General features: G+C 38.3%; 1 protein-coding gene across 1 annotated transcript; it reads right to left on the reverse strand.

The window, feature by feature from the left end:
* Nucleotides 1–1,683: 1,683 nt before the first annotated feature.
* LOC124140492 (RAB6-interacting golgin-like) lies at nucleotides 1,684–11,479 on the reverse strand. The gene is made up of 5 exons (XM_046508063.2): nucleotides 11,367–11,479; nucleotides 9,864–10,227; nucleotides 8,966–9,067; nucleotides 7,676–7,816; nucleotides 1,684–6,364 (listed from the first exon to the last, which is right to left on the reverse strand). Exons 1-5 carry the CDS (start codon nucleotides 11,434–11,436, stop codon nucleotides 5,752–5,754), a joined length of 1,290 nt encoding a protein of 429 aa, XP_046364019.2. The 5' UTR covers nucleotides 11,437–11,479; the 3' UTR covers nucleotides 1,684–5,751.
* Nucleotides 11,480–11,677: the final 198 nt, after the last annotated feature.

An 11,677-nucleotide genomic window follows, 5' to 3' on the forward strand; every position in this document is an offset into this window, starting at 1 on the left:
GTTAACTTCCTGTCATGCTCACAAGGTCTGTTAGATTCTGTTCTGAAGAGTTTTCAATGAGAATGAAAGCAAAGTAAGTACATATTGTGAGGTGTTTCTTCCTACCATGCACTTTTGAGATGAATTAGTTTTTAAATATTTAAATATGTGCTGTTAGAACAATAAGCACTATTTATTTCCCTCATTCTCGGACCCCCTCCGTTCTCTAGTGGTACAGAGAGCGGAAGGTCAGGTGTTCGATCCCCGGCCGTGTCATACCAAGAGATGTTGAAAGATGACACTTGTTACCCTGCCTGGTGCTCGGCATTAAGGTGCTAAAACAAGGACTGGTCGGCTCGGAGTATACTGTGTATGACTGGACTGTTCATGCAAGGGACCTATTCTTACCCAGAATCCTGGGTTATATCTCAGAAGATTAATCTGTGTATGTCGTGTCCTGGAGATATTTTTCAATATCCAGCAGACGTTATCTTCACATGAACTGTTCCTAAACCTGTTATTCAGATTAGAACCCTAATACACCTCATGTCATTTTGCTGAAGATTCTCAACTCACTACCACTTCAAAAGTTTTTTCAAAGTCCTCTTTACAAGCGTTTTTATTAGCAGTGTTTGCCCAATGATAATGGTAACAAAATATTATTATTTTTTTACTTATCCTAAACTGACACGTGGAAGAGCATCTGACCAGTGCATGTGTAAAAGTAAATATTATCCTACCCTATTTTTTTATCCCGGGGATGAAATTCTCTAGTGTCAGGATGATTCTCCCTTGTGAATTTGAACCCATACCAGTGTGGCACTAAGGTAGGATACTATACTCTGGAGTAAAACTTCTCCCGGGGTAATATTTAGGTAGGATACAATCCTTGCTTACACATACAGCTCAAACACTGTATTTGGCAAGCCATTATTCATTCTAAAAATTGTGTACATTGATATAATCATTTTAGAGTATTTTATTGTGCCAAAAAGGATTGACATGTTAGAGAAGACACTGCACCACAGGTGTTTCTGAGATTTAAAACCTGCATCCTTGCAGAAAAAGAGCATTATCCTTCATGTAAAAGTTTTCATCTGTAAAGATCAAGTCACGGAAGTCAAGGGCTGTAACATAGCAGTGCATTGCAATACTTTGTGCCATAACAGTAGATGTTCTGCCAGACTCAAAAACATCAGTGATTGAAAACATCTCCTCACAAGACATGCATCCAGTTTCTGTGGATTATTTTGTGCACCACTTCATGACATCACTTTTAGCAATAGTCCAGGGCCCACTTGCACAAAGCGATCTTAGCACGACTATTGTAAGCCTATGTTAAAGTATGGGAGTTATGATCATCTTAGCGCTAAGATCGCTTTGTGCAAGTGGGTCCAGAAATGAGCTGCACACATTATACCCATTTGGAGAAACAAACCCGGGTTGTCAGTGTGACAAGCTAACACCTTAACTACTAGGCTACCTCACTCCCCCTTTCAGTCAAAGCCCTAGCTAGCATTCACAATAAACTGTGTGCCAAAGCATTATTTACTATCTTGTGTTAATAAGCAACTGTACATAAGTAATAGTAATATTCTTGCTACTTATCTTTATGAAGACGTCACCCATAACAAGCATAATACGATTTCAATTTGATTTGAATAAAAACAAAACAATTAATGGTGCATAGAAAACAAAGTCTAGTTCTGTAACAATATATTTATATCTCCCAACAATAACACAAACATGACATTCATGTCAATGTACATCCAGTGTTAACTTCATACATGATAAATGACTTCATAGTGGTGTAGCACCCAATTCCTGCAACCTGTAACATCACAATCAGGAGACAGACACCTTCATTAATGACAACCCTGTTTTCAATCTCAAGAGCTAAACATGTCATCCATCAGATGATTTCTCATCCTGCAAAAGTTTTCATATCAGATTATTTTCATGAACAGTCAGTAATATCAGAGACCATATTCCAGTCTCTGGTAGTATTACAGCAAGAACATGACATGCGCTTCCATTGTTGCCATCAGGGTGCAATATCCGCCTGGTAACATTATCCAGAGGAAACTACACATCCAGGTTTTGCTTTTATAAAGGATTTATTGAGTCAAATCAATGACATCATATCATGCCATCTTGCAGAGCATTCACATAAAAATGTTTTTCATGAATGCATGTTTTGTGGTCATAACAAAACTGATATTATTTGAACATATATGACATTATTAATTCTACAATTGTTTCATAAAAATATATCAAAATTCTCAAAAAGACCATACACAATAAGCTAATGTGCATACTTCCCCAATGGTATAAAGACAGTGAAACCACGCTGAATATTAATGAACAGTTACTGGCCGTGTGAATATCAAGTTTCTTTTCTGCCTGATGTTAAACTAATAGATTTCCAGTACAGATTCATAAATAGAGCTCTATATACCAAAAAGTAATTATCGAAAATGAAGTAAATGGATGATGATATATGCTCATTTTGTGTCTCTGAATCAGAAAACTTATACCATATGTTTGTAGAATGCGTTTTTGTAAAGGAATTTTGGTTAGAAATTGAAATGAAACATTATACATAATTCTTCTTGCAAAAAGATACATTCACCAGTCAAGCATTAAGTTAAAAAAACTCCATTATGCTTTTCTTTTTTCATAAAAATATTGAAAGAATATATATATCAAAATAGAAAAAATTATCGCAATGAAAAATAGTAGTATTAATAGATTCAACAGAAAATGGAAGGAATTATCAGCCTACTTATTATAATTTATCAGTCAATCAATACACATGTATGTACATACCCATATCTAATCATGTTTTAAGATTCTATGAATTGCTACACGAATATACCTCATGTACCAATGTTACATTTATGTCTACTGAATTGAAATAAAAATATTTATAAAAAAAAAAATTAATCAGGGCGAATCGATACGTGAGCCAGTTATATGGCAAATGTTTGGATGGGGTGTAGGTGAATTCGTAACCACGCCACTTCGTAGCCATGGAGAAATCATTGCCAACCCGAACAAATACAATATAGGGAAATAGAACTGAAAACTGATTTCTTTTCTGCCAGAATGTGATGTAATATGCTTAAAACTAGCCGAGTAAAGCAAACCTTTCATATGAACATATGTATGAACATAGGGATAATAAATGTCTGGACGTGTTAAGCATAAACAATTAACATTACACTTTTCCAATGACTTTACATGATAACCATGACAACATAAGTTTGATGACCGCTTGGGATAGGAAATGGATTGAAGCTAAGAATACTTGTATATGAGAATTTTTTAAATGACCCCTTAGTCATATCACATATATCGCACATCTAAAACATGTATATATTCAAAAAAGTATTTTTTCAGCAGAAATTAAAAGCATGTTAAAGTATTGCATAGGACATGATAACATAAAGGGTAACCACACGTTTCTACCATTAATATAATTCAGCAGTATGATCTTGGTTTACAACGGCAATAATTCAAGGACGGTTTAAAAAAAATAGTCTTATTTCTGAATCCATGACAGCCACCATGGTTACAGAAGAATCAACATTTGGCATAAAAATAACACCTTGAAAATGTGCAAGTGAAGGCATAGAGGGCATGAATAGTGCCTGTGCACCTGCTTCATATGTTAAGTACATCATTCATCATCAGTCTACCTGTACAGCCATACAGGTTATTGTCTTGGTGCTTTTGGTATGGTGGTAATTTTTACACCAGCAAAAACTTGTCATTTCTGCTTCAAGACAAAATGAAAACATGAAACAAACTTTCACATTTTCATTCAAAACAGCACAACATTCAGGGCAATGTGGCGCACTAAACCTGAGGAAACAGTCCTATTTCGCATGGTTAGAGAAACACAATTTCAAGCTTCTGTCCCTAACACAGTCTCTTATGTTTATTTCAGTGTGATTGGGGTGGGGGTGGAGAGTCGATCCTTGCTAATAACATATTTATCTCATTGTGTGACCTGACAAATTTAAAGTTGATATTTTCATGACTTACAAGATCACACACGTTCAGAATATTAGTTTAAAAGAAAATTATGATAAACCTTTAGTTGTTTAATGTAATTAGCCATTTTGCATCATACCAGGAAATGCATACCTTCCAACACGTGAGTATGTGAGTTGTTTAGTCTACAATGTCAACAAAGGATGGAGCAGCAAAAACATGATCAGTATCAATTATAAAAAATGTGAGTATGCTGAGTATGCAAAAAATTTCAGAGGCTTGTGCATTGACAAAACTTGCCAATTAATGAGTTTGCATGGAAAACAATTCTTTGACCAAAGCCTGAGAACTCGACAGTTTTTTTTTTAAAAACTTTCTGTGAAGTTGATTTTGAAGATGAACACTTCCTCTCACACCCTCCCCCTCCCATCCATCCCCATGAAAACAGTTTCCACTAATTCATAAACGATGGCTGTGGATTTAACATGTGTTAATGCCAGTTAATGTACTGCTAATATCTGATTAGAATTAACATTTCACGTATAAAATAAAGGGGAAATGGAGCATCAGTAATGGAAGATAGTACATGTCTATAGTACCCGTGTATGATAATCATTCACATAAACTGTCGAGGCATGGGTCTTTTTTTTGTCTTGAGGTTATTATTGCGATTGGATTCATATTTTGCTTGTTGAGAGGCAGCTGCTCGAACTTGTTAATCCAGAATTTGTTTTGCTATATTATCTTACCAACAATTAATTCAACATACAGCTCATACCCATGATACCCAAGGATTTCAAACAGTACATAGGCATGCTGTTGAGAACATGGAGAAAGGGAGATTACAATGTGCTGGAATTTAGCGATTGTTTCGTAGTCGTTCATGTTTAGAAATTACATTTGATGATTATGTAAATCGGTCTAAAACACTGGCACTCAGAAATTGTGTTAGAAAGAGGCAAAGAAAATCCTAAACTATTGTGTCTTTACCAGTATAAGGAGTAACAGATTGAGGAAACATTGTCATACAGTCTTACAACTGCAATCTTAGAGCTAAGGTTGACATACCACATTAAGATTGAGCTACAGTTGCTTTGAGAAAGACACCTCTCAGTGTTGTGTCAAAATCTGACGAGAAGGTCATGTCAGGTGAACCCTGAGCAAACATTGACTGAAGAATAAGTGGGTTCTCCACCTTGATCATATATTTCAATCCCTACACCTCCAACCCACAAATTTCTCATAGGGACACAAATGTGGGAACCACATGACAAATGGGAGTTACATTTGAACCCACATTCCCCATTTGACATGTCGTGAGTACCGTTATTAGTGTTGGATCTAGATGGGGTCTGTGTACATCGATCCTAATTCATTGCTGGACAGCTGAGAGGCCAAATGTCTCCCAATCCAAATTTAAATCAACAGACCCAATTGTGTCCCAAAAGTTGTTGCTGTATAATTACTATTATTATCATGATTATGACAGTGTTTGAGTTAAATTTTCAGAACAGTCTCATTATCTTCAATCTTAAAAAAATAATATATGCATTGAACAAGTTGAATGTACCTGACTGAATTCAACATTCATTTCTCATGCTCACAATAGATGCCAATTAAGACACATCACATAATCTCAAAGTATGTTGCTTGAATATGATGAGATCTCAAAGTTGTTCACTTCAACATTGAGATGCCAGTACCCCTGGTACTGCGAACATGATGAGTGCAGTTATGATATGAAACTTCTGCAACATATTCAAGTCTGTTGTTTTAACCCACATCCTGACATGATAAAGTTGTTTTGTTTACAGATGAAGATGCCGATTCAGCATCCTCTTTCTGTTCCACATCTTTAGACATATCACTTGACACAACAGTCTTACTTTCATCAGTTCTTTGAGAAAGTTCTTCACACTGCCGCTGCCCAATTGAACTAGCCTTTGTCTCAGGATTACTTCCTGCTTGTATGGGCATCTGTAAAGAGTTGTCTGCCCCTGGTTCAGACTTGACTGCGATGTCCTCCTCGGGTGATTTTGTTCGCACAGAGTCTGTATTTTCTGTCAAAGAATCTTTGTTGGTCAGATCTATGTTCTTATCCACCTCAGGGCTGTGAACTGGTGACTTCAGTGCTGGGTTTTGCAGTGTTGTGACAGAATTAAAGTTTGTAAGCATTGGAATGGCTGGAACAGACATTTCCATTTCTTCTTGTGCAACTTCCATCTCCAGTTGTTTCATCAGTTCTGCCAATTTGTTGGCCTTCCTCACCTCATTCTGGTGAATAATGGTGTAAAGGTGCTCTGTAAGTCTCTCCTTCAACTCGCCTTTATGAAACAAGTCCATTTTTGCATGGATAAATTCTTGCTCTGCTCGGCTATACCGCCTCCTGAGAAAAATGAAGTTTATAGTTGTTATCTAGACTTAAGATTAGTATCTGAAAACATATAATTTTGATAGGTCAAACGACTAAATTTAAATTGAAAAGGCGCCTAAGTGAGATCGGAACCTGTGGTAAATCTAGTTTTGGGGCTATAGGATTACAATAAGGGCTTGGAGGAAGGGAAAATAATATGGTTCAGGGACCATTTCTTTCACTTATCGGTTCATATAATACACATATATATTTACACTGCTTGCTTGAAACTTTTTAAACTTTTTATTCTTGTCCAAAAATAATGTGGAAATTAGTTGTGCCCCAATCCTACATACATTGTGCTCTCGCTTGCATATGAATGCAGCATACAGACACTAACAAGCCAGGCAGCTTGGGTGGCCCAGTGGGTCTAAGATATGAAATACACTCCCAAGGTTTGCGTCCTTTAAAGACCCGGAGGTGAGGTGATTAAGGGGGATTCTGGATTCAAATACCATAGGAGATGATCTAAGACCCCAGGATCCTCCTTAATTCCAATCACTGGATGCTATGTCATAACTAAAATAGTGTTCAGTGACATTTAATCCTAACTCGTAAAATATGCCTAACGTGTGTCAGCCTGAACACTATAGTCCATTATCTCCATTTTTGACTTAGTGAAAGTCCAAAAGTCTTTTCCTATACCGTATTCGACATAATAAGCGTCCACGGCGATATTTGCTAATATATTGGCTAGTGAACAATCCAAATTAGCACCCCTTCCGATTGATCAATGTACACAAGACTTATAATACGCACTCGTGTGTTATATGCACCTTTAATTATGGGCAAATTAAATTCTTGAAAAATATATCTGTCGTACATAAACATTACACGCTGTCAGTATAAACCATGAAATTTATCTTTCAACTCTGTTTTTTTCCACCAAAATAATATTCATATAAGAGCTCCCTATTTCTAATTTTGAGAGCGCCCTAGGGCGCTTATTACGTCGAATACGGTAACTCTTTTTCCTATGTACCTATCACTTGATACACAGGGCTGATATACATATCAGTGTCTTAAGTGTGACCCTGGGGTCCTGGAGGTGTGACTCAGTTGTATTGATATCTAGGGACCTCCTTCACTTAAAACTTTTATCATTAGGTTTATGACAAGGACCCCTTGACTTTCATGCTTAATTTTGAAACCTGTATATATAATAGATATTTCTTGTTGTTTTCAACATGAACCAAGGCGAATTAATAATATTGTGTACAATAACATCAATAGCTGAAACAAACACTTGGAAGGCAAAAACTGAGTGAACCTAAGTGACTCAACTGAGCATCTGTGTAGTCAATGCTGGCTGCCTCTATCTTATCCCTGATGACCCCAACGTCGACCGACAGAAGTGTGTCAAGGCGACCTAGTTCTGACTGAATCTTTGTCAGCTTCACAGATTCTGCTTTGGCCTTTTTCTTCCTGGAACACAGACCCAGCATTTCAATTCCAAAAACACAAGATAATTACACACCAGGACCTCGTTTCACAAACTATCTCAGAGCTCTCATAGTTTAACAGGCTCACCTCTCATTGATGTCCTTAGTCAGGTACTGCCCCAACACCGACTAGTCAACATGCTCACCTCTCATTGATGTCCTTAGTCAAGTACTGCCCCAACACCGACTAGTCAACATGCTCACCTCTCATTGATGTCCTTAGTCAAGTACTGCCCCAACACCGACTAGTCAACATGCACACCTCTCATTGATGTCCTTAGTCAAGTACTGCCCCAACACCGACTAGTCAACAGGCTCACCTCTCATTGATGTCCTTAGTCAGGTACTGCCCCAACACCGACTAGTGAACAGGCTCACCTCTCATTGATGTCCTTAGTCAGGTACTGCCCCAACACCTACTAGTCAACATGCTCACCTCTCATTGATGTCCTTAGTCAGGTACTGCCCCAACACCGACTAGTGAACAGGCTCACCTCTCATTAAAGACCTTAGTCAAGTACTGCCCCAACACCGACTAGTCAACAGGCTCACCTCTCATTGATGTCCTTAGTCATGTACTGCCCCAACACCGACTAGTCAACAGGCTCACCTCTCATTGATGTCCTTAGTCAAGTACTGCCCCAACACCGACTAGTGAACAGGCTCACCTCTCATTAAAGACCTTAGTCAAGTACTGCCCCAACACCGACTAGTGAACAGGCTCACCTCTCATTAAAGACCTTAGTCAAGTACTGCCCCAACACCGACTAGTGAACAGGCTTACCTCTCATTAAAGACCTTAGTCAAGTAATGCCCCAACACCGACCAGTGAACAGGCTCACCTCTCATTGATGTCCTTAGTCAGGTACTGCCCCAACACCGACTAGTCAACAGGCTCACCTCTCATTGATGTCCTTAGTCATGTACTGCCCCAACACCGACTAGTCAACAGGCTCACCTCTCATTGATGTCCTTAGTCATGTACTGCTCCAACACCGACTAGTCAACAGGCTCACCTCTCATTGATGGCATTGGTCAGGTACTGCCCCAACACCGACTAGTCAACAGGCTCACCTCTCATTGATGTCCTTAGTCAGGTACTGCCCCAACACTGACTAGTCAACAGGCTCACCTCTCATTGATGGCATTGGTCAGGTACTGCCTCTTTTGCTTGTTGGCCTCCTCTATCATCTTCTGCTGCTTCTGGAACTTGGCCATATTGCCCAGCTCCACGCTACAGCAAAGAAATCATTCACATTAGTGAATATCTCTTAGAAATGGATCAATATTACAGACTGCAACTTTACCCACAAGTCTGAAGCCTGATCGTAGTAGATTTTGTTTGGCATAGTAAGCCCAACTAGTAATAGTCCATAATAAGCTAATACGAAACCCTTCTGAAAATGATGACCAGGGACAAGTTTAGGTTAGTAGGCTCAAACATTTTTGGCACAGACAGATATCATCATGCGCATGTACCGTATTCACTGTATTAAGCAACCTGCTTCGATAAGCGCCCCCTGACCATCGTCTGGACCAATTTCTCAGAACTTGTTATAAGCACCCCAATATGAGACCGAAAATGAACAAAACAGTCCTTCTCTTATTGTGTACATTACACATTTTTATGTAGAAAACAGCAGCACAGAAGGGGTATATAATTGCCAAGTAACTATTTAGTATTACTTTTATCAACGTTTGAACTGAGCCTGTTTACTACTGCTCGACATCTAAAATTTCAATTTATCTGAATTTAATTTGTGCAGTGCCCCACTTTGTAAATTTTCTAAGCGCCCTGGGTACTTGTCATGCTTAAAAAATATATGAAGGAGCAACAGGTGCCCAGGGAGGCATTTAGATATTATAAGATTCCAAATGACATGTATGCAATTATAACTGTATAATAACATTTAACAATATTAACATGTGTACAGTACTATAACAACCTCCTCACACTACATTCTGATCCCCTAGGAAACGTTCTCATATCTCCTATGTACATCCACACAAAACTATCAGGAGCTAGCTACCCAATTGCCTCTGTTTCATCAAGTTCTCTCATGTTTTCCTTGTCTTCTGATGGTGTCTCTGACTCGACTCTTTGCCCTGAATCAGACAACTGCTTTTCTGATGACACTCCTGCCACCTGTAGCTTGTCAGGTTTGTCCGCATCTTGATGAGCAGCAGCCTTCCGTTGCCCCTGTTCTGTTGCCCTTGGTCCTTTTCCATTTGCCTTCACCTTCAGTTCCTCGGGTTGCACTAGCCTCTGTGAGGGATCTAGTTGAGTCGGATTGCCAGAAGCTGCTGCCCCGTGGCCTCTTGAATTTCTCACAAGCCTTTCTTTGTTTGGTACATGCTGCCGCTTCAACTGGGCCTGTCTGTTAGCAGCTAAGTCTAGCAACATGGAAAACAGAATGTATATCATCAGTGGAGAAAACAAATTATCAGTAAACATGGAAAAGGTGGGACTGTAACTGTCTTGTTGAACTATAGTGTTGCCTGGGTTCCTTGAACATGCTGAAGTAAACTCCTATCGTGCCTATAGTTATGAATTAAGGGACCCCATAAATCTTTAACTTTTAAAGGATCAGCATAGTGAAAAGACTGATTGCGATTTTGTTGCAAATATCAATTAGACGAAGGTAGACTCTTCAAAGCCCACTGAAGACTTCAAAGTGCCACTGTTTTTCTGTTTGTTTGTTGTTTAACGCCGCACTCAGCAATATTCCAGCTATATGACGGCCTTCAGTAAAATAATCGAGTCTGGACCAGACAATCCAGTGATTGACATCATTAGCATCGATCCACGCAATTGGGATCGATGACATGTATCTCAAAGTGCCACTGAATTTGCCGCTGAAGTCATATTACAAATTACGGAAAGATATTCAGTAAGTAATGAACACATACCACAAAACTTACTTTTTCACTCAAGCACATTTTAATCCAACTTGATTTGATGATAATTTTGCATAAGACCAATTGTATGCACCGATGATGTATCTGCTTCTGTTTGTAAACTTCCTGTCTCTAATGTCTGGTGACTGATCATGTTGTGCACATACATATTCTCAAAGGTAAGACATATTTTAGTGTATTGGGATTGTCATCAGACACATAATCAGAAATACTTCTTTGGGGCTCGAAAAAACTGTCGACAATACTAGTGTGCCTTCTGAGCATGTATAATTAATTTAGACGTATTCATATAAATATGATATCATAAACAGTAAATACCCTGTGAACATTGTTTATTTTCTTGGTGTGTTTTGTCAAGACTTTGGCACTATTGACTGAAGACAGTTAAGCGTAACCAGAAGGATTGATAGAAGAATCAAAACTGTAGAACATTTCATTTTGGAATGGGTTTCATCTGTAGCTAGCTTGTTTTTATTGGCAACTTGAGTTGTCAAACGTTGAAAACGAAAATTTGAAGTGTTAACTTGTCAAGCTCATTCTCAATGATTCTGTAAAATAATAATATGTCGCTATGGAAATTACTATATTATTATTTAAGTACGAACACCTGTTACCTGCCCCTCCAGTTGAGTTCTGTTTTATTCGCCTCAAGTCCTCGTCGCTGAAGCCTGCCCAACCGGCCATGTTTAATGCCACGTAACTCTCGCGAGGAAGCGCGAGGGTTATAGTTTCCTTTAAACATATTATAGGTACAATATATACTATGTTGGTGAATTATTTGTTCTGTTCAACAGAATTGTACATGGCATTGATACATAACCAAAAATCTTACAATTCTGTTTTTTGTAAGAGTCAGAAAAAAGAAAATAAACAATTTTGAAGATATCTTGATGAAGTACTTGTGATGTAGTTTAACGTAAGGGGA

Source organism: Haliotis rufescens, unplaced genomic scaffold (genome assembly GCF_023055435.1).
Source record: "Haliotis rufescens isolate VD_foot unplaced genomic scaffold, xgHalRufe1.0.p SCAF_4, whole genome shotgun sequence".
NCBI classification, from domain to species: domain Eukaryota; kingdom Metazoa; phylum Mollusca; class Gastropoda; order Lepetellida; family Haliotidae; genus Haliotis; species Haliotis rufescens.

What these genes read in the sequence shown, in the direction of transcription:
- LOC124140492 (XM_046508063.2), bottom strand. Translation starts at nt 11,436, where the DNA reads ATGGCCGGTTGGGCAGGCTTCAGCGACGAGGACTTGAGGCGAATAAAA. An exon ending in GAACTCAACTGGAGGGGCAG is followed by an intron (nt 10,228 to 11,366) that starts GTAACAGGTGTT and finishes CCATGTTGCTAG; the next exon opens with ACTTAGCTGCTAACAGACAG. An exon ending in ACCAATGCCATCAATGAGAG is followed by an intron (nt 7,817 to 8,965) that starts GTGAGCCTGTTG and finishes TCTGTGTTCCAG; the next exon opens with GAAGAAAAAGGCCAAAGCAG.